The sequence below is a fragment of the Oryza brachyantha genome, chromosome 2 (assembly GCF_000231095.2).
Source record: "Oryza brachyantha chromosome 2, ObraRS2, whole genome shotgun sequence".
NCBI classification, from domain to species: Eukaryota; Viridiplantae; Streptophyta; class Magnoliopsida; order Poales; family Poaceae; genus Oryza; species Oryza brachyantha.
The window spans coordinates 26,150,589-26,172,181 of NC_023164.2; the positions used below are offsets into that span (position 1 = coordinate 26,150,589).

A 21,593-nucleotide genomic window follows, 5' to 3' on the forward strand; every position below is an offset into this window, starting at 1 on the left:
TCTCTACAAAAAGAAGCCGAGTGATTAATAGCATTACTAGTAGCATCAATCAAATCATTGTTTGATCAAACCAAAAAAAAAAGCGAAATGGTAGCAACTTGGAAATTGGAATACCTGTGCAGGTGCGGCGCATGAGGAGTGGAAGAACTCCGACAGGGGCGGGTGGGGCGGACAAAGGTGTCCATGAGACCCGCCATGTCCGGGGGACACGCCAGATACGGCAGCTTCCGTCTCCCTTCTCCTCCAAGCCACGGCCCACTCGTAAGCTTCAAGCTTGGAGAAAATTAGCCGGATTATTCCATCGCAAATGCGAAGAAGAGCTCAATATTGTTGTATTTATAAGCTAGATTTTAATTTTTTATCTTTAAATTTATAATTGATTTTAGAGTTTTCTCACTATAGTTTGTTTTTTCGGCATTTACGGATATATCACTAAGAATACGTATATAAAAGTTTTATATTAATATTTTTTTTCGTAAATATGTCGTTTGATTTTTCGAAGGAAAAAAACAATCTCACCTCATTGTTTATGTCAAGTCATGAGTGGCAACGAATATCTCGTGCTAGGAGCATGTGCTTGATTAAATAAACAGCGGTCGTGTTTCGAGGATTATTGTAACGCCGCCCGCCGAATGAACAAGGACACTTGGCATGTCTCGGAAATTTTGGTTCCGAGTTCAGGAACTGGTCATCGTTTTTGTCCATCTGCATGAATTTTCTTTTGAGTTTTGGGTAGTATACACTGTATAGCTTCATGGCACCAGCATCAGAGCATAAGGAGGCAACAAAAGGGTAAAGGGTGAAAGGCGTAAAAAATGGGACATTTAACTTTTTTTCACTTTTACATCTATTTCTAACAGATTTGTCATTAGATCTACATGTTATAGACTCATAAGAGGTTTATATGTTATAGACAACGAGTGACAAATTTATTTTGACACTCGTAAGAGTAGCAAAAAGTTAAATCTCCCAAAAAAAATGGAGAGTTTCAGTTGGGGAAGTATTATCATGTCCACTCATTTTTATATCTATATAGAGATTTAAAAATCAAAGATGAAAAATATAAATTATGATAAAATATTCTAACACATCCTATAAATTTAAAGTTAAAAAATAATTTTTAGATTATAAACATAAGCGAAAAGATGGGGCTACCAGAAAATATTGGTGTCAATTATCTTAAGAAGAAAATAAAAGTATATTTCATGGTAACTCTAAATATTTTTTTTTCAAAACTACTATGTTATTCATCGACGAACAATGCCGCGCGCACGCGCCGCGTGCTTGACGGCTCGCAAGAAACACCCACGCACAGGGAGTCGCACAGCCGCCCCTCCCCGCGGGAAGGCCACATGCCCGGCCGCGCGCCGACCGCGGCCGCCTTCCACGCCGACGGCAACACCGCCGCCCCTCCTGGCACCCGCCAAGTGCCAACCCTCCCGCGTTGCTACAGCTGCATTGCGTGACCCGCCGCGCGTCAATGCCCAACCGTGCAACGGATGCAGTCACTCGGACAGGTCGTCCGACTTACAACATTTTACTATAAGGTCCCGTTTAGTTTTCAAAAACTTTTTTCAAAAACATCGTATCGAATTTTTGAACATCTAAATAAATTATTAAATATATAAACATTAAAACTAATTACACAGTTATGGAGAAAATAGTGAGACAAATCTTTTGAGCCTAATTAGGACGTGATTAGCCATAAATACTACAGTAACCAACATGCGCTAATAACGGATTAATTAGACTCAAAAAATTCGTCCTGCAGTTTCCAGACGGAATCTGAAATTTGTTTTGTAATTAGACTACGTTTAATACTTCAAATATGTGTTTAAAGTTTTGATGTGATATTTTTGCAAAAAAATTTTCAAACTAAACAAGGCATAAGATAATGACTCTATCCTAATTTAAGGGGTTATTTTTTCTTTTTTAAGAAAAAAATTAAAACGACATATCTATAAACAGAAAATAATTTATGAGTAAAATATTTATACATGTATTCACAGAGATGTAGAGTCAATGTTGAAAAATAAAGTGCTATGAGAAAAACATCAAAAATAACTCTAGACTTAAAGTTGAAAAAAATTAACTTATAAACATAAGCAAAAGCTAAAAAATATGGGTACGAGAATCCCTATAATTGTTTAGTACGAATTAAGACTAATAACAAAATAACATGATGCCCTTGATAAATGAATAATGGATGTTGTGAAATGAAATGATAGATGAGGTAAAATACCAATACTAGAAACTACTATTGCAATACAAATACTATTAATTTATATTCAAATTTAGTGCTATTCATCTTCCACTAAATCTTAGAATTATATTCACAAATATGTTTTATGTAAGACTTGTTTTTTCTCATTCTTACTTAACATATGATGTTTTACCCCCACATCACAACTCATTAAGTTTATATACTATCATAGACACAACACTGTAAATACCGTTACACCGGCGGCAAAGCTGAAGCGTTGAATCTCAGAGAGCCCACAGGATCACACGGACCGACAGAACACACCGGTGGCAAACGCGAACGCGATCGGCGATCGCTGCAGGCGCAGGTGAGAAGTGTGCGCGCGCGCGTCGGTTGGCAGCAAGAAAAAAAAAAGAAAGAAGAAATCAAGGCAAAGGTAGGAGGCAGGGAGACAGGTCGCCCGCCTCTGTGCTTCCCGCGCCCCCGACACCCTGCCTCCCCCTTCACCGATTCTTCCTCATCTCCTCCCTCCCTCACACCAACACCACCGCACGTCTCCGCATATATACCACTCTCCCGCGTCGGCATCTCAACTTACAACGAAATCAAGATCACAGCTACTACTCCTACTTGCACGCTTCTTCAGCCAGCTAGGAAGTATCGTCAAGATCGCCGCCATGGAGCTGGAGCTCGGGCTGGCGCCGCCCAACGCCCACGCCCATCGTCTCGTCGTCGACGAGCTCAGCAGCAGCGGCGGCGGTGGCGGTGGCTCTGCCCGCGGGAAGAGGGGTTTCCCGGAGGCGTTCCAGGCGACCACGCTGCCGCTCTTCGACGACGGCAGCGAGGAGGACGGTTGCCGTGGGAGGAGGAAGCCGGTGGTGGGGTGGCCGCCGGTGAGGCCCGCGCGGCGGGCGTGCGGCGCCAACTACGTGAAGGTGAAGAAGGAGGGCGACGCCATCGGGAGGAAGCTGGACCTGGCTCTTCATTCCTCCTACGACGAGCTCGCCGCCACGCTCGCCCGCATGTTCCCCACCAACGGCGACCACCACCACCACCACCAAGGTCAGCAGCTGATTAAACCAAAACCGCATCCAATTATTCATAAATCACATGCGATCGCAAACCGATCACACAATCTAATCACTCAGTTCAGCTGCGATTATTAATCTGATGCTGATCAGTTTGGTTCTTGCGATAACTGCAGCCGACGAGGATACGACCGATGACCATGATCGTCGTCGTCAACCTGTGGTCACCTACGAGGACGGCGATGGGGATTGGATGCTGGTCGGCGACGTGCCATGGGAGTAAGTTCGTTCACTTTCTAGCTTGATGGGTTGACAGTTTGACACGGTTGGGCATTAGATTATGTGCAATACTGACATGTTCATTTCTGTGGTTTTTGTTTCAGTGATTTTTCGCGGTCGGTGAAACGTCTCAAGATACTGGGTTAGCTGAATGTTTTTGGTTGCGTGGAATCTCTGCGTGTGGCTGCACTGATGTACATGTAAAATTTTCATGAGGGAGTCTTAGGATGAAATTAAGGGTTTTCTGTCAAAGACAGTACTGCTAGATTATACTGTAGCTGGTCACATCTTCTCATGTTTGCCCAGGGATAGGTTTTGATGATGTTTTCGAAGAGTTTTCTGCTTTTACACCAACTGTTTGGTCTAAACTGATCTCTTGTATAATACTGCTTTATTTCTCCTTTTCTTTTTATCAAACTTCTGAAAAAAACATTTTTCTCACCTGAAGCAAATACTGTTACAAATTTCCATTGCCAAACTGGATGTGAGATTCTTCTTTTGAATCAGGTTTTGTTTAGTTCCTAAAACTTTTTTCCAAAAATATCACGTTGAATTTTTTGACATCTAAATAAAACTTTAAATATAGATGAACCAAAAAACTAATTGCACAATTACGGAAAAAATTTTGAGACGAATCTTTTGAGCCTAATTAGTTCATGATTAGCTATAAGCGCTATAGTAACCAACATGTGCTAATGACAGATTAATTAGGCTCAAAAGATTCGTCTCATGGTTTCCAGGCTAACCGTGAAATTAGTTTTTTCGTTCGTATCCGAAAACCTTTTCTGACATTTGATCAAACATTTAACGTGACAATTCTCCTAAAAATTTTCTCAATCTAAACACCCTCTCAGTGGAGACAGTAGACTGACATATCACACGCAACCCTGCCCCTGTTTGATGTTCTGAAGCCAGACTGTACGGGCAACTACAGCATACGAACGTTCACAGAAAATAGAACGTGGTGAAATTGTTAAGCAATACGTAAATGATCAATTATTAGTACATACATACATTCAGCCTGGAATCAGGAAAGCCTCAGCGGCACTAGCTGATCGAAGATAACCGCACACACGAAGTGAACGTAGTTCAATTGGCTAAGTTTCTCATGGATTCAATGGGTGCTCGTATCTACGACTAATACTCTGCTTAAATATGTGACGCCGCTGACTTTTTTTTATAGAGTGAAGTGCACTAGCGGTGTCTAAACTTATGTGCACGTGTCATCTAGATCCCTGAACTCTCAAAATATATTTTTGGGTCCCCGAACTTGTCCGGGGGTGTCATATAGATCCAAACGAGCTTCGATCCGCTCTATCCGCTGACATGACATGCCACGGTGGCGCCTACGAGAAGGGAGAAAAAAGAAGAGTGAAGTGCACCAGCGGTCCTTGAACTTGTGTACATGTGTCATATAGGTCCCTGAACTCTCAAAATGCATTTTTGGGTACCCGAACTTATCCGAGGGTGTCATATAGGTCCAAACGGGCTTTCACCCGCTCCATCCGCTGACGTGGCATGCCACGGTGGCGCCTACGAGAAGGGAGAGAAAAGAATAAGGAAGAGAGATATATGACACCCTCGGACAAGTTTGAGGACCCAAAAATGCATTTTGAGAGTTCAGAGACGTAGATGACACATGCACACAAGTTTATGGACCGCCGGTGCACTTCACTCAAAAAAGAATAAGGAGGAGAAATACTAACATGTGGGACCCATATGGCAACAGCAATACATAGGCGCTACCGTGGAATGCCACGTCAGCGGATGGAGCGGGTCGGAGTCCGTTTGGACCTATATGATACCCCACAAATTCAGAAACCCAAAAATGCATTTTGAGAGTTCAGGACCTAGATGATGCATGCATACAAATTTACATAATTATTAATTATTTTTATACCATTTTATTTATTATTAAATATACTTTTATGTATATATATAGTTTTACATATTTTAAAAAATAAATAAAACGAATGGTCATAAATTATAATGTGTCAAAAAGTCAACGGCGTAAAATATTTAGGGAGACAGAGGTAGTAATTATTATTTTAGTGATAGACGATATACCCATCAATATTAAGATATCTCGTGGTGCTTTTATCAATCTTATCACATACTACTACCAACCTAGCCTTTGGAGACTGATCATAGGGCAATAGTATGAACTCGTGTATTTGCGGTGTTTGTTTCGCAAAAGGAAAGAAAAAAAAAAGAAACTTATTGCCGGCTTTACCACTCGCAGACGCGGAGACGCCACAGCAGAGTTCGTACCGTGGGCTGTCAAGTGAGATTTGGGGCAGATCCACCATGGACCGCTCGCACTCTTCGTAGACCAACAAGCTGGGCCGGGAAGAGCTAACTGCGGCCCACGGAGGTTGCCCGGCTGGGCCGGCTTCCACTCGTTGGATCGAATCGACGGTTGGGATCAAACAGTGTACCCACTCCATTTCCGCGCTCAAATGGATGCGTAAATGTGTAAAAAAAAATATTGATTTTAAGTTTTTTTTATCATAGTTTTTTTAGTCTTAATATTTAGTTTATTAAGAACAATATATGAAAACATTTATTTATAAATATAACATTTGGGAAAAAGCCAACGATCATGCCCATGGTTTCCAGCTGCATCGTACGTTCTTTCGGCCATTAGTCAAGCCGTAGTATTTGTTTGGGGTACTTGAGTACTTCAAACACTAATCCATAAAAGAAAATCAAAATCGTTGGAGGGAAGGCGCCAAGTCGTGAGATGGCGCGAAAGCCAATTCCATCTCCCGCCAAGTTCCCGAAATGCCCCGCCCTTTTTCCAAATCGCCAGGTCACCGAACGCCCCCGCGCATCCAAGTATCACCCGCTGCCAGGTGGGCCCGCATCCTCCCGTGGCCCCACCCGTCAGGTGAATCTTCCACTGCAAGAAGCGGGAAACATTTCGGCGGCGGCGTTTTCTCCCTCCAATTTCTCCCCTCCGCTCCGCGTCCCCGAAACCCGTCCCTATTAATCTCCCCTCCCCCTTCCTTCCCCGCCGCCTCCCAAACCCGCCCAAACGAATCCTAGGGTTTCGCCGCCTCGCCGCGCCGACGCCGCCGCCGACGAAGGGAAGCTGCTGCCACTGCTGCCAGGATGTTGGAGCTCAGGCTTGTGCAGGGGAGCCTGCTGAAGAAGGTGCTGGAGGCGATCCGGGACCTGGTGACGGACGCCAACTTCGACTGCTCCGGGACGGGGTTCTCGCTGCAGGCCATGGACTCCAGCCACGTCGCGCTCGTCGCGCTCCTCCTCCGCTCCGAGGGGTTCGAGCACTACCGCTGCGACCGCAACCTCTCCATGGGGATGAACCTCAACAACATGGCCAAGATGCTCCGCTGCGCCGGCAACGAAGACATCATCACCATCAAGGCCGACGACGGCTCCGACACCGTCACCTTCATGTTCGAGTCGCCCAGTGAGTAGTCCCCCCCCCTCTCCCTCCTGTTCTTGATTTTTGCGGCGCTTGATGGTGGCCGTGGTTTTTTTTTGTCGTTTGGGTGAATAGACCAAGATAAGATTGCTGATTTCGAGATGAAGCTAATGGACATCGACAGCGAGCACCTCGGCATCCCTGACTCTGAGTACCAGGCCATCGTGCGGATGCCGTCCGCTGAGTTTTCCAGGATTTGCAAGGATCTGAGCAGCATCGGCGACACTGGTGTGTGGGATTGTTCTACTGTGGTTTCTGCAGAACTCTTGTTGTTAATTTTGTTGTTGTGGATTGTCCTAATTCTTAAATCTCTGGACTGCTTGGCGTTTCAGTTATCATCTCGGTGACCAAGGAGGGCGTCAAGTTCTCCACCGCTGGAGATATTGGAACTGCTAACATTGTCTGCAGGCAGAACAAGACCGTTGACAAGGTAATTTTATATATGTTGTCTTCTTAAATTGCTATGAAGTTGGTGTATACTGTTTATCACTGGTTAGTAAACTTGGAATGCTGTTGTGGAAGATAGTTAAGAAAGCCATTCCGTCAGGAATTGTTTATATTGGTTAAATAGTCTGGTTAACAGCACTGTCCACGGATTGGGGTGACTTGCTGGATGTTGTTATTTTAGTTCAAGAAAAAAACATTATAGCTAAACTGGCCTTACTGGATATTGTTATTGTAGTTCAAGAAAGACATGTTAGCTAAAGTGGCTACTTATTCCACGGAGAACAATATACAGTGCACTGAAGAAATTATTAGATTCAATTACAGTAAAGTACTTATAATTATTAAGTTATATCTGTGGTCCCCCTTGTTTGCTTGTTAAATTTTCTATTATGTGTTTATAATGTGTATGGTCCTGGGTCAATGATTGTGTTACCTGTGTTTGTATCCGTATATATTTCTTTGAGGAAATAGGCTAATGTTTCTCTTTAAACCATCTAAAAGGTCCTTTTTTTTGCTGCAATAGACCTGAAATCTTAGTCGAATATTATGCTAGTAGTAACGGCAACTACTAGGTTTCTGTTACTTTTTCATACTGGAGTACCAGCTTAGGATCACACAGCAACACTTGGTTCGTCACAGGCTCATTTTTTTTTTGGGTCGATGCAGCCAGAAGACGCTACTATTATAGAGATGCAAGAACCAGTCTCACTAACCTTCGCCTTGAGGTACATGAACTCCTTCACCAAGGCGAGCCCACTCTCTGATCAAGTGACAATCAGCCTTTCGTCTGAACTGCCAGTGGTGGTTGAATATAAGGTTGCTGAGATGGGCTACATAAGATTTTATCTCGCACCGAAAATTGAAGAAGATGAGGAAATGAAGTCATAATGCAACATAGGGATATGCCAAATGTTGCCTACCTTTTCTTCTAGGTCGTCAAACCATCCTCTGCTTAACATTTGTTTGTAAGCAAAAATGATGTTATGCTTATATCATCGCTTACGGCGGAATGCTTTAGCTTTGTATCTGTGACTTCTGTAAATCCGTGGATTTACAGTTCTGAATGTTAGGTTTAGTAGATTTGTGAGTTGTGACTGCATGGATGTAGCATGTTTGTGCTGCAATTTGCTCGTTCATTTCGGTGGTTACATATTTGTTGGAGAAGAGCTGCGTTTCGGTTGAAACTTTCGTCAGTATTTGGGCCCAGAACTGTTAATCCTCGTCAAGCTGTGACTGCCTAATTTCCATATTGGAGAAGGTTTCCAAAAGTTTCACTATAAATTTGGACGGAGTTGTCTTCAATATTTTGGTACAAGATTCAAACTTCAAACTTGTTTTCCTTTTGTAACGGAGACGTTATAGATAATCTTGGACCGAGGGAGTATTTCAAGCTCTTCGGAGCCACTTGTGATAAAAGAGAATATGAACATCGGTTTTAACAATGAGAAACTATGCAGGTCTTCGTCGAAAACCCCATAACAACGGCAATTAGCGAAAATAGAAATCTCCCAAATTCCAGCCTTGGCACATTGGCAATATTGATATAATTTGATGTTATCTTCCACATTTCTTAACAAAGGATATTTTCATTGTCACTGGCAGCTTATAATGTCTCTTTACAAAGCATTTCACACCACTACACCAGAGTACATAATGTTCTAGGTTCTGCTCATGATCACCAATCATCATTAAGCTACACTACATTTTCAAAAGCATTCCACAACCACAAAGTCCAATAGGAAATTAGATCATAGGTTTACTTTGATCCTGCCCTCCACCCTAACTTCAGCGTCACCAGTTTGCAACCTGTCCAAAGATTGGAGGTTGAACTGTCAGCTTATGATCCGAAACACACTAGTTTTAAACAAGTAAAACATACTCTTCACACGATCTCATAATTTGTAGGTTGTGCCTAAAAAGCATAAGCAAAAGATGGTTGTTGGATAGTGATTATTGCTACGTAATCTAGAAAAAAAAATTACCAGCAATTCAAAACCTGCAGCTCGAACTCTAGGCTCATTTCTCTATCGCTCATATATCTTAAACCAAAAAAACATTGTCGTTGCACTAATCTTCTAAACCATCCAGTCCAATCTCCCTAAAGCATGCTTATGATCAACACAGCATAATTCAAGTTTCAATACTAGTATAAATTAGTGGCAAAAGCATCTACCTATGCAAGTGTGGCATATCAAGTACATTTTCTGTGTTTTCCGGCATAATGTTCTGCAACTGGTCCTTGCTGAGTGCATATGTATCAAAACGATCAGCATTCATCATGTATGTGTCCTGCCTACCAGACTTTGCATCGGTTCCTATGAAGAAGAAAAAGGTTGATCAGTCTATGTAAAAAACTTTCACCAAAATTCAATCTGAAACCACTATTGGTTATTGGAAATAGTATTCTCTAACCTGGCACAGCTGTGCTCTCATTAGCTGAAGTCAGGCGGTGCTTTAACATCATCTCATCTGGATAGATCATCTTCAACATAAATGGATAAAACAAGTGAAAAATGACCATGTGAAGTGCTATTCTATTTGTAAGGAAAGATGCTCACACTATACTAAAGATCTTAAAATACAAAAGGATTACCTCAGCGGATTCAGTGAAACGTAAGGATTGAAGATTGGATCTTGAAGACTCTACAAGTAACCGGGGCTCTGGAGTGGTTGTATTAGGTACACCTGGTAAGAAAAGAGGTTTATGCTGGTTTGGCAGCTCAAATGGAAGATGTGCTCCTGAAATCTGGTTCGCCGGCTGCAAAACGACCGAGGGGTGTGATGCTTTGGCACTGTTCTGATCAAGTGCAGCACACATTTGTGGGACTGGCAGATTCTCAGGCGCTCCAGATAAGTTCACCGGGGGCAGATATAGACCATTTCTCATGGACAACATCTGGAGCAGAAATTCAGCAATCAAACAGCACTTAGCTGAAGGAATGCATATATGCATACTGATGTGTTCTATTTTTTTTTTCTTACAAATGCCGTGCAAACAACAATGTGACATGGTGTAATTAGATCAACATTTTCTAACGTCCTAACCGAATAAAATTCACACTTGGCGTCAGCAATCCAACAGCAATGCAGCACCATTTTCACTTGCCTGAACCTGGAGCTGAAGCTGCTTCAGGTACTCGATGGCATCGTCGAGCATGGAGGCTTTGTCCGTCTGCATCTGCGAAGCGCCCTATTAGTAGTAATTCCAAGAACAAAAATTATTGGTGTCCAATCGGCAAATCCACTGACCAAAAAAGAGGATGAGAAAGAGGATTTGGTTTGACCTTGCTGGAGTTGGGTATGAGGCTCTGCAGCGCCTTCATCTTCTCGTTGATTCTGCTCCTCCTCCTCTGCGCCCAATTCATCGTCATCAGAATCAAATCCTAGCCGGGTAACACCAAGAACACGATCGCCAGCCATGGCCTAACCTTCTCGGAGAGGTTGTGCACCTCGGCGGCGCGGCTCCTCTTGCCCCGCGGCCGCGCCGGCCTCGTCGTCGGCTCCGACTCCGACGACCCCAGCGCCTCCTACAACAAGAACCCCCAAGGAAATCGAACCAGAAAGCAAGCAGGAGCATCCGATCGAACTGAGCGCGGGCACGCACCTCGCTCTCGCAGCAGCGATCCAGCCCCATGCTGCCGTGGTGGCGCATGATCAAATCCAGGTGCTCCTGGCCGCCGCCGTCCTCCATCATGGCCGCAGCAGTAGCAGTTCTTGCTCGCGAACAGAGCACACCACCACCACCACCACCACGCACCAAGAACTCCTTTTTAAGCGCGCAGAAATGGCGAGCAGAGCGAGAGGTCGTACGCTGCTGCTCATGAGCTGCCCATACCTTGCTGCTGCTGCTGCCACTCTCTCTCTCTGTTCTCTGGTTTTGTGTTGGCTTTTCCTCCGGACCGAGAAAGCTGCAGAGCTGCAGCGAGCGAGGCAGAGCTTTTGACGACGTCTCTTCTCTCTCCGGCCGGCAGCGCGGCGCCGGTCGGGCCAGTCGACGGCTCCGGATCGGCTCGTGGCGAGCTGGGGGCATGCATTGATGGGGAGGTGGAGGTTGTTCGCGCGGTTCATTAATGGCGTGGCGTGTTGGGCTCGGCTTTCAGGGCTGAACAGTGCGACATGGACATCGACTACACACACCATGGTACCAGTACCACTGCTGCTCGCTGGTACGATACAGCGTTCGCGCCGGCTCCTTTCGGGAGCCGTCAGCTCAGCTCAGTTCAGTTCGTCGCCGCACGGATCGAGCAGATGCTGATGCGCTGCTGTTCGAGCCGCGCGTGCTCTCAGCGAGCGTATCGGTCTCACTGTTGCCGTGTCAATGCCGTGACCTGACCTCAGCTGCAGCATTAGCGGATGTATACGGAAGTGTCAATGAGGCACATTTTTGAGGGGTTGTTTGGTGGTATACCACCGAGCTGAGCATACGAAAGTGTCGATTAATCAAATTTAAATTTATGCGTGTTTAGTTTATGTCAATGGTTATGACATAGTTTACTTTTTGATATATAAGTTTCGTGGGTCAATAATAATAAAATATGATAAACTTCTCGTATGTTAGTTAAAAGTGTGACTTTAATTAGGTCGTTTTCGTCCCCCATAGCAGGTATATTATCAGACTATAAGCTAGCTATAAGCATATATTAAGATGATAAGAGAGCAGATAGAAAAGTTGCGGGCTATGTATCTGTAGCCAGCTGCAGCACAGACTGCAAAATACGTGTGTGTATGACAGGTGGAGCTAAATATTAATTGTGTAGTATATCACTGTTGTATGAATTGGCTACAGACAATTTATAGCCAGCAGTTGACTATATGATTGAACTTGCTCTAAGACCGATCTCAATGCATAGTTTCATAAGATAGTTACAGAGACTGTAAACTAGATAGTCGAGCCAAATGAGTTTTATGGGGATGAAACTTCTCTCTCATCTCATGAAACTCTCTTATTTAATAACACTGTCAAGTCAAAAATTTTGCAAATATGACACACGATTTGATGTGCATGGCACCCCTATGAAACATGCATTGAGACTCGCCTAAGTTAACTTATACCCTTGTTTTTCGTGCACACTAAACGTGTATTTTTTGCAAAAAATTCTATATGAAAGTTATTTTCAAAAAATCATATTAATAATCTATTTTATATTTTTTAATAATTAATTAATCATGTACTAATCTATTACTATGTTTTCCGTACCGAATAAGTTAACTTATACCCTTCCCTTACCGAACGGGGCTTAGGCCATTCCGTACTCATAACACTAGATATAGTTTCCATAAACTCTCCATCATCAAGAAACTAGAACAAGACACTATTCTTCTACTGCAAACACCACTATTTCATACTTCAATTTAATGCTACTTATCTCACATGATATCTTGGATGTTGTGTAGAAACCATGTCTCATGCAAAACATGGTTTCATTCCATTTTCTCATTTATTCACTTGCCACGTCATTTTTTATCCTAGGTGACAACTTATTTAATGTTATGGACATCATTCTAGTCATTAGGTTGGGAATGACCTTAGGCCACATTCGCCCCCGCTCATCAGTTAACTTACCTCCCTCGTTTCTCACACGCACAGTTAACAAACTGCTAAACGATATATTTTTTGCAAAAGAATTCTATAAGAAAGATGTTTTAAAAATCATATTAATCTATTTTATATTTTTTAATAATTAATTAATCATGTACTAATTTATTACTATATTTTCGTTTTCTATGCTAGGTAAGTTAACTTACCACCCTCTTGACGGGGCGGGCCTTAGTCGAGTTAGCTAAAATACGGTGACAAACTTAGAAAAATTGAGCACGTCAACCAAACAACTCAGTAATATTTTATAACATTATTTAGGTTCATATGAATACTAATAAGTTTACACATATATATAAATAATATGTATTAATCAATAAACTAATCTAGACATGATAAGAAATTCTTGAAATATAAAACAAATGGACTACTATTTTTAAAACAAAATTTAAACTTTATAATTGTTCCTTAAGAAAATCTAAAAATCTCATCATGAAAATATCTAGAACAAAATGTCCTATTGTACTAGGGGTGACCATTCGTTGAAACCGAATAATCCAATTTTATTCTTTGTTCTTTACGGTCATCAAGAAATAAGACCGATTGGTCCTTAGAAAAAAATGATAACACACAATTTGTCCTGATCTCGTTCATGACCAAATCCAGCAATAGATGAAAAAAATCACATAAACTTTTAATTATTTCATAGATGCAAAAGATTTAAAAAAAATTAAAAGAGAAAACACAAAGGAAAAAAAACCAAGATACATTAATTCAAGACATATCATTTCACTAACATGCAAGTTTAAATTTAAACTCTACAATTTAATTACACATATAAAGTAATAGAAAAATGAGTCATTGCGCTTACTCTTAAAGACTCGAAAATCCCACATTAATTGAATAAATATATAATCTGATTAAAAGTAGATTTTTGAATAAAATAAAAATAAAGAAACAAATTAGTCCATGTGAAAAAAGTAAAAGAGTCAAGAAGTAGATTTTTGGAATTAAAAATAACGAAAAATAAAAAACGTCGTCGTGTAAAAATAATGAAAAATAAGAGTTACTCCTTAGGTCGCTGGTTCGAATCCGGCAGGTCGGAACATTTTTTTGTTTTTTAATCTTTTTAAAGCTTCCTCGATGAAGTTAACACGTCATATATTATTTTATGATAGCGTTAGGTTATGTTTCTTTTTTTGTTGTTTTTAATATTTCTAAAACTTCCTCGATGAAGCTAACACGTCAAAACTTCTATTATTATATATATAAAGTAAAAAGAGTCCAGAAGTAGATTTTTGGAGTCCATGTGTAAAAATAAAGAAAATAAAAAACTAATATTAAGAGAAAGAGTCAAGATATTAATACAATTTAGAAGCATGTAAAATTTACATAAAAAATATATATTATGCAGAAAAGATTTTATGTATGAGTACTGTTTAGAATATAAGTATAAATACATATTGATAATTTAAAATAAAGTAAAATGGAGTTCCACGTAGAAATGTAATTTAGAAAAATAAATAAATTAAAAATAAAAATAATTTAATATTAAGATAACAACTCATGTATAGATAGAATTTATAAGAGAAAATTCCCTGTATACACATGTAAACTCACTCAATCTCTACTGTACTTTTGAAATTACCTGATCCTTTTTAACTGGATCCCTTTCATGCCCTCGCCGTTAGATTTTCCTTTGTTTCAGTGTTAAGTTTTTTGACAAATGACTTTCATGGCCTTGATGATTTATGTTTGAATATAAGCTTGAAAAATGATTGAAATTTTTATTTGAGTGCATAGTATGTGTATTTTAAGTAACTAATGAGACAAACATAATTAATAAAACAAATTCTGACATAAATTTTAAAATAAAACAATATATTAAATTAATATTTTATTTGAAATTTAATAGGATAATATATTTTTTATTAGGAACACTCTTAAAAAATATTGTGAACATTGGTAGTCCTATCTTTATATGGACACTGCTTATTTTTATGAAATTTTAAAAACGAAATAAATACATATTTTTTATTTTATTATCTATAAATAATTTTTCATAAATAATTTATCGCATAGCAAATTCATAAATACTAATAGTCTCCTGAGATAAACTTTTACATTTTTAATAATATAATTTATAAATTTATATGTTTATTTAAAGGATAAAATGGTCGATTTTATAGAAATTATACGGTCAACTAACGGGAGGGGTATGGAAGAGATCAAACCAAAATTTAAGGGTATACAAGGAAGGAAGTAAAATTCGGGGACATAGAAAACATTAGCCAAAATTTAAGTGTACGGAAGGGATTAATCTAATTTATAATAATGCTAATCACACAATATGTTATAATAAAAATAGCATATTTAGTTGTAAATATGGGCATGCTAGTTTTAGTTTGATTTATCTTTTTTTATAACTTAACTTACATGTTTACATGTTTATGAAGTTACATACGGAGTATATCATATTAATTTTTTTAATAATTATTTAAATGGAAGTGAACGTCCAACCTACCGATGAAAGTGGGTACTACTACTTTACAGGGGGATGCGTGCATGCGCTTCGATCTCGCGCGCCAGCGTGGTCGTCAACCTATCTGCCCGTTCGTCTTGGCCTCCGGCGAAGTTGTACACCCGGAAGGCCAGCTGGAACACCCGCCACAGCATCCTCGATACGCTGGTCGATGGATTCCTCGCCTGAGCTTTCGCCGCCGCCGTGTCCTTTGCATCTTGGCTCTCCTGCACATACGCACGAACATACATGGCCATGGATTCAGCCATCACTACTTGATCAAAATTACGCCGCATTTTCGGCTGAGATTTCTCTCCCAACTCCTGTGAAATCGAGTGTTGATACCTTGAGAGCCAACTCGACGCAGCTGGATGACAAGTCGACCATGCACTCCTTGATCCGGACAAGAATGGCGAAGTCGAAGTGGACGTTGTGGGACACGAACCTCTTCGTCCCCTCGTCCTTGCTCCGCTCGATCGTGTCCACCTCGTCTTTAATCTGCATGCACGGACGTTCATGGCGACGAGCTCAGAGACCAAGCGAAGCGATCATGGGTGCCAACGTTGTGTTAACCTTGTTGAAGTAGGCTTCGACCCTGTCGAGCTGCGGCGAGACGGGAGCTGCCGCCTGCAGCTTCCAGCCCTTGAGGATGGCGGCGACGCCGTCCAGCTTGGAGTAGAGCACGGCGGCCATCCTCACCGTCTCCAGCTTCTTGGACGGGAAGCCCTCGAATCTGGCAAGCACCTGCAACGCAACGCAATGGAAGCCGGTCAGGTCGGTTGCACGCGCGCACGCACGGCGCCATGACAGAGCAGCCGAGCTCGAGGGGGTGACTTGGTAGCACGCGACCGGACGAACACCTGCGTCTCGTCGGTCAGGCTCGCGAGCTGCTGCTCGACGTGGTGGTGGAACCTCGCCAGCTCGCCCATGTCCTTGGATTGGAACGCGCCAATGGCGTCTTTAAGCTCCAGGATTGCCGTCGCGTGGTTGACGACGTCCTCCTCGATTTGTCGGAAGTAGGCGGATCTTTCCGTGCCAATGTCCAAGAAAGTGAAGGTTACCGCAAGAATCTCTAGGAAATGATCGATGCCAATGGCGTCTGGTGTTCGTGTACATACCTCCTGGTCATCTCGGCCAATGCGTCGGCCATACCCTGACCTGCGCCGCCGGCCGCCGGCGGCGACCGGGACTTCTTGTCGTGCGAGCTCTTGGCGCCATGCTGGTGAGAAGCGCCGCCTTCCACTCGGTCACGCAGATGCCTGTACATGCTCCCCATCTGCGTCGATCGCTTCAGCTTCGTCGCAGCTTTCTTCGCGCGCAAAGCTTTCGCGATGTTCCCGTCTCCACCAGGTGGCGGTGGCGGCGGTGCCGATGGCCCCTTAGCAGGCGGCGGCCCGTTCGCCATGGCCTCGACGGGCTCTGCAGATTGTGTCGTCGTCGTCGTCGGCGGCGGCGGCGGAGGTCCATTCGCCGCAGCTGCATTGGCGTCCACGGACTGCTGCTGCGCCGGCGAGGTTAGCTGGGCTTCTCCGGCTGACGCGGAGCTTGTCGGATCGTCCTTGCCATCACAGACCATGGCTATGCCCGTGCCATGCTGCGCCGCCGAGGCCGCCGTCTCGACAGGATGCGCCGCAGGAGGCGCCACCATCGCCACGGCGGGGTTGCCGTTTTGCACGGCCTCCCAGGACAGAAGCAGCATGGGCAATCCCTCCAACGGAATGGGAGACGGCGGCGGCGCCGACAGCGGGTGCGGCGACACTGGCGACGGCGTCGTCTGCAGTGCAGTGTGATCGCCGGTCGGGGTCGACGGTGGCGGCTCACTCTGGCTTCCCTGCTTGCTGCAAATGCCCTGATCCATGGTCCTCACCGTGCGGCCGTCGTCCTTGCAAGATGTTCCAACGGCCGCAGCAATGTCTGATGGATCGCCGGCGATTTCCCGGTGCGGCGGAGACTCTGGCCGGCAAATGACAGGAGGCAGGCTTCTTCTTTCCGGGAGATCCTCTGGCCAAGCTGCTACCGAGATCTTGGAGTTCTCCATAGAACTCAACATTTCTTTCGCAAATGGAGTCACCTGATCAAGCATCTCGATGACATGCTCACCTGCAAATAAAAGCAGCCCGATTTTCTTTTGATCTGGACACTGAAATACTTGAATAGCATAACCTACTATGTGAGCAGGGTAGTGCATACCAACTTGTTCGAAGCTCTGGTTCGATGTGGTTGTGTGCTTATCAGATCCTGAGTTTCCCAGTTGTTTGTGTTGTGCATTGCCGTCTTGAACCAAACTGAGAACCTCATGGAGATGAACCAGACCCTGGTTTGTTTTGTATAGCAAACATAAGCTAATGCAGCAGTGCTGAATACATCACTGAGATTAAGAAGGGCAGCATGTTTTTCTCATCAAGTTCGCAAAGATGATTTGCATGTATTGCCAAGACATCGGCAGATACAAGGCTTCAAGTAATTTACCTGTTGTACAGATGAAGTATTGTGGTATGCAGACAAGCCTGACAAACATTTTGGGTAGGCAATCTTCAGCGCTTTCAGGGTATCCAAAAGTAACTGAATGAATTCAAACAAGTAAATGAAAACCAATATGCCCATGAAATATGCGTAAGAAGATTAGCATAATTCAATCTAGTTTGGCAAGTACAGTACCGTATCCAACGTAACGTATGACCTCTGGCATGGCAGATCTAGAGCATCTATCAGATGGAGGATCTTGCTAATGAGGCTTGTTGACAATAGGGACTGGTTTGGTAATGAATCACTAGAATGATTGCAATTTCCATCACTCTCAACAATTGTTGTCAGTAATGCCAGGCCTTCATGTCTGTTGGAAACATCTGAAGCCTCCTGAAAATTGGTCAGATATTTCATCCCATGATCGGTTACAGAATTCAATGATTCATGCGCACTTACGCATTGGTTGGAAAATAAGAACTACTGACCTGAAATGTCGAGAAGTTGTGACGTTGAACAGGCGGCTTCGAGAAAGACGAGGCACGGTGAAGGATGCTTGGTGCCATCCTTGACCGTGCTGTGCTACTCAAACTAATCTCATTGGATCAATGCAACCTGCTTACATGGAACAATCACATAGCCTCAAATTCGGATTAATAAGCACCAGAGATTCTTATTCTGAGGAGCGATGTGTCATGCTTTGGGATTATTATGTTGGTTTGGCTGATTTTTGTGTGTGAAAATCAAGGGGGCCTCCTCCAAGAGGATCCGGCAATGCGTTTCCTCAAGGCATGGTGAGTGGTGACCCTCACAGAAAGAGGATGGCCCCATGAGAACAAGGACAATCTACACGATATATGCAGACAATGGGAGGAGGGACTAAAGAATCTGATGGAAAATGGCAAGGACTTATTGAATCAGAAACACAGCGATGGAAATTGGAGAGGTTTATAATTAGCAGAATAGTTTCTTGAGGCAGCCAGTGTTGGCTAAAATTGAGCATCCAAGCTAAAGATGAGGACATGTGATTATATGTTTGTGTGGAGGGTAATCAAAGGAAAGTGGTCATCATTTGGGTGGTCGAGAGAAAAACCGAAACATCATATTGACAAACAAAAAATAATTTATTAATAAAATTTTTATATAAGTGTTCTTATCAATCTAAAAGCAAAGAATAAAAATAAACTACGATGAGAAAGACCCAAAATTAATCTTAAATTTAAAGTTAAAAATTCAAATGTTGGTATATAAGCATACGCAGAAAGATAAGGCTGGAAGTGCGCCCCTCCCCCCAACAAAAAAAAGGTGGACATAGCCATAAACATATTTGCCTCAAGTTATGCAATATATACATCACTTGTGACACTCTGATCCATGGACTCTGAATGGTTTACAGCAACCTCATCATCAACTGACAAAACAGGTTACCAGAGGATCTTCTATTATGCAACATTGAATCTAGTCTACAATATTGACTTAGCTTGGCTGAAGTCACAAAAGAACACAAAGGTGGAGCACCACTCCTAACACGGTCACTTGTTTCTTTCTCTTTCAGCATAATTACCTTATTTGTTCCAGCAAGAAGACAAGCTGAAAGAAAAGCAGGTTGACCGATCCTTGGCATGGCCGGAGTTCCCAATAAACACGTAGCTGGCTAGCTATGCAACACATCGATCGGTCCGTCAGCCAAAATAATCACATGGAAACAGCACAAAATTGATCTATAAATTGGCTACTACGTCCTCGTTGCAAGACTCCCCAGGCCAATCCAAATTGCTTGATGAGTAGCACAAGAACAAGAAGCAACTAGATAGGTAGATAGGAGGAGAGGAGAGGTGAGGTTTACCTGGTGCGAATCCATGGGGTCACTTGATGGCGATGCTGCCACCTCGCCGTCCTTCTCCAGCACCGGGAGCAGCGGCGGCGGCGGCGGCGGTAGGGTTGGGATATACGCGTGCTTCGCGCATGGCGGGCTCACGAGCCTCGAGTGCTACGAGCCCGGAGCCAACACGTGGCGCCGCGTGGGCAAGCTCCCCGGCGTCCCCGACGGCCACGTGGTGAAGGGCTTCGCCGTCGTGGCCCTCGGCGAGTGCGTCTACGTCATCGGGGGCCGGCTGTGCCGGAGGGAGCGTGGCGTCGCCGGCGGCGAGCACCACCGCGACACCGACGTCGCCGTGCGCGCCGACGTGCTCCGGTACGACGCGCGGCGGGGGGAGTGGGAGCGGTGCGCGCCGCTCCTCGTCCCGCGCTTCGACTTCGCGTGCGCACCGTGCGGCGGGAGGATCTGCGTGGCCGGCGGGCAGTGCTCGCTCTCCGGCGCCCGGGGCACGGCGGCGGCGGAGGTGTACGACGCCGGGAAGGGCAAGTGGTCGGCGCTCCCGGACATGAGCACGCTGCGGTACAAGTGCGTCGGGGTGACGTGGCACGGCCGCTTCCACGTCGTGGGGGGCTTCGCCGAGAGCACGCCGCCGGCCGACGAGCCGGCGCCGGGGGAGATGGCCGCCGTGCTGCCGCAGTCGTCGGCGCTGGAGCGGAGCTCGGCGGAGGTGTTCGACTGCGCGAGAGGGGTGTGGGAGATCATCCCGGGGATGTGGCAGCTCGACGTGCCGCCGAACCAGATCGTGGCGGTGGCCGGCCGGCTGTTCAGCTCCGGCGACTGCCTCAACAGCTGGAAGGGCCACGTCGAGGTGTACGACGGCGAGCTCAACATCTGGAGCATCATGGACCACTCCACCCTGCCGGACCTGTCGCTGCTCGCCACCCTCCCGCCGTCGGCGCAGCGGCTGTACCTCACCATGGCCGTCGTCGACACGCAGCTCTACTTCCTCGCCGGCTACCAGGTGGCGGTGGCCGACGCCGGCGACGGCTTCAGAACCGTCTCCCTGGTGCACAGCTTCGACACCGGTGCAACTCCCGGGGTGATGCCGGCATGGAGCAGCTTCCACCCCACCATGGATCAGGAGAGCGTGGAGGATGGCAGCAAAGAATTGCTCAGCCAGTGCTGCTCAGTGCAGCTCTCCAGCTAGCTACAGAATTATACATTTTCACCAGTCCAAAGTCTCTACACGATATACTTATGTATCATGGTTTTGATCACAACACCAAAACACTCTACCTCATCTGCTGTGGTGAATTAATGTAAAGTTAAAAATGGTTTCATCTTTGCTGAAAAGTGAAGAACTCAGATTGATTATAATTTTGCAAATATGCCATTATAATTTTGGAAAATCATAGATATGCTATCCTGGCTCACATGTCATTGACTCATGTGAGCCCTACATGTCTTTGAGATACCAGTTATATATTTCTAACTTTGTAAAATTATAATGGCACGGTTGCAATATATGGATACTGGTAAGGTATATGATGACAAAGCGTATGTGAAATATGGGAACTGAAAGCATGTTAAAAAAAAAGGGAGCATAATATAAGGGCAAAGCATGGCAGAGAATACATCATGTGGTCATTCAATCAATTAATCAAAGGTTCAGTTATTTCAGGTGTCAACGGATGGTGCTGACATGTTGCGGATGAGCAAATCAAGTTGTGACCTTCAGGAGCTTCCGCTGACAATTTGACAGGCAGAAACGGGGAAAAAGGATACAAGAACTAACTGAATCAGCTAAAAAGCACCTGAAAGGTTCTTGGTGAACCCATGACAAGAGTAT

The 21,593-nt window shown here is 44.1% G+C and overlaps 5 protein-coding genes across 8 annotated transcripts; 3 read left to right on the plus strand and 2 right to left on the minus strand.

Moving 5' to 3' along the window:
• Positions 1-2,821: 2,821 nt before the first annotated feature.
• Positions 2,822-3,973, plus strand: LOC102706447 (auxin-responsive protein IAA9-like). Its single transcript, XM_006648009.2, has 3 exons — positions 2,822-3,265; positions 3,408-3,510; positions 3,615-3,973. The coding sequence occupies exons 1-3, from the start codon at positions 2,881-2,883 to the stop codon at positions 3,655-3,657; spliced, it is 531 nt and encodes a 176-aa protein (XP_006648072.1). The 5' UTR covers positions 2,822-2,880; the 3' UTR covers positions 3,658-3,973.
• A 2,545-nt stretch (positions 3,974-6,518) lies between these two features.
• On the plus strand, positions 6,519-8,569 carry LOC102706724 (proliferating cell nuclear antigen). The gene is made up of 4 exons (XM_006648010.3): positions 6,519-6,943; positions 7,034-7,186; positions 7,291-7,388; positions 8,072-8,569. The coding sequence occupies exons 1-4, from the start codon at positions 6,625-6,627 to the stop codon at positions 8,291-8,293; spliced, it is 792 nt and encodes a 263-aa protein (XP_006648073.1). The 5' UTR covers positions 6,519-6,624; the 3' UTR covers positions 8,294-8,569.
• A 346-nt stretch (positions 8,570-8,915) lies between these two features.
• LOC102707003 (transcription factor PIL1-like) lies at positions 8,916-11,447 on the minus strand. Its single transcript, XM_015833864.2, has 8 exons — positions 11,010-11,447; positions 10,834-10,932; positions 10,690-10,755; positions 10,512-10,577; positions 9,999-10,301; positions 9,818-9,887; positions 9,579-9,720; positions 8,916-9,211 (listed from the first exon to the last, which is right to left on the minus strand). Exons 1-8 carry the CDS (start codon positions 11,433-11,435, stop codon positions 9,154-9,156), a joined length of 1,230 nt encoding a protein of 409 aa, XP_015689350.1. The 5' UTR covers positions 11,436-11,447; the 3' UTR covers positions 8,916-9,153.
• Positions 11,448-15,333: 3,886 nt separating this feature from the next.
• On the minus strand, positions 15,334-19,827 carry LOC102710672. Of its 4 annotated transcripts, XM_015834015.2 has the most exons (11): positions 19,772-19,827; positions 19,490-19,583; positions 18,414-18,540; positions 18,121-18,318; positions 17,932-18,024; positions 17,653-17,776; positions 16,581-17,562; positions 16,323-16,488; positions 16,036-16,206; positions 15,808-15,960; positions 15,334-15,689 (listed from the first exon to the last, which is right to left on the minus strand). In XM_015834015.2, the coding sequence occupies exons 3-11, from the start codon at positions 18,489-18,491 to the stop codon at positions 15,489-15,491; spliced, it is 2,166 nt and encodes a 721-aa protein (XP_015689501.2). In that variant the 5' UTR covers positions 18,492-18,540; positions 19,490-19,583; positions 19,772-19,827; the 3' UTR covers positions 15,334-15,488. The 4 variants fall into 4 exon arrangements, with proteins under 4 accessions (XP_015689501.2, XP_040376660.1, XP_015689502.2 ...); XM_040520726.1 differs by lacking the exon at positions 19,490-19,583 and having other exon boundaries at positions 19,772-19,804; XM_015834016.2 differs by lacking the exon at positions 19,772-19,827 and having other exon boundaries at positions 19,490-19,649.
• Positions 19,612-21,262, plus strand: LOC102710955 (kelch-like protein diablo). Its single transcript, XM_040520729.1, has one exon. It carries the CDS (start codon positions 19,785-19,787, stop codon positions 20,949-20,951), a length of 1,167 nt encoding a protein of 388 aa, XP_040376663.1. The 5' UTR covers positions 19,612-19,784; the 3' UTR covers positions 20,952-21,262.
• Positions 21,263-21,593: the final 331 nt, after the last annotated feature.

Excerpts from the sequence above, each read along its gene's own strand:
- LOC102706724 (XM_006648010.3), top strand. The coding sequence starts at position 6,625 with ATGTTGGAGCTCAGGCTTGTGCAGGGGAGCCTGCTGAAGAAGGTGCTG. Across the intron at positions 7,187-7,290 it reads GAGCAGCATCGGCGACACTG|TTATCATCTCGGTGACCAAG; the intron begins GTGTGTGGGATT and ends TTGGCGTTTCAG. Across the intron at positions 7,389-8,071 it reads AGAACAAGACCGTTGACAAG|CCAGAAGACGCTACTATTAT; the intron begins GTAATTTTATAT and ends GGGTCGATGCAG.
- LOC102710672 (XM_015834015.2), bottom strand. The coding sequence starts at position 18,491 with ATGGCACCAAGCATCCTTCACCGTGCCTCGTCTTTCTCGAAGCCGCCT. Across the intron at positions 18,319-18,413 it reads ACAACTTCTCGACATTTCAG|GAGGCTTCAGATGTTTCCAA; the intron begins GTCAGTAGTTCT and ends ACCAATTTTCAG. Across the intron at positions 16,489-16,580 it reads TTGGCCGAGATGACCAGGAG|ATCCGCCTACTTCCGACAAA; the intron begins GTATGTACACGA and ends TGGCACGGAAAG.
- LOC102707003 (XM_015833864.2), bottom strand. The coding sequence starts at position 11,435 with ATGCCCCCAGCTCGCCACGAGCCGATCCGGAGCCGTCGACTGGCCCGA. Across the intron at positions 10,302-10,511 it reads AGCTTCAGCTCCAGGTTCAG|ATGTTGTCCATGAGAAATGG; the intron begins GCAAGTGAAAAT and ends TTTCTGCTCCAG. Across the intron at positions 9,212-9,578 it reads GATATGCCACACTTGCATAG|GTTGCAAACTGGTGACGCTG; the intron begins GTAGATGCTTTT and ends ATCTTTGGACAG.
- LOC102706447 (XM_006648009.2), top strand. The coding sequence starts at position 2,881 with ATGGAGCTGGAGCTCGGGCTGGCGCCGCCCAACGCCCACGCCCATCGT. Across the intron at positions 3,266-3,407 it reads CCACCACCACCACCACCAAG|CCGACGAGGATACGACCGAT; the intron begins GTCAGCAGCTGA and ends CGATAACTGCAG. Across the intron at positions 3,511-3,614 it reads GTCGGCGACGTGCCATGGGA|TGATTTTTCGCGGTCGGTGA; the intron begins GTAAGTTCGTTC and ends TTTTTGTTTCAG.
- LOC102710955 (XM_040520729.1), top strand. The coding sequence starts at position 19,785 with ATGGGGTCACTTGATGGCGATGCTGCCACCTCGCCGTCCTTCTCCAGC.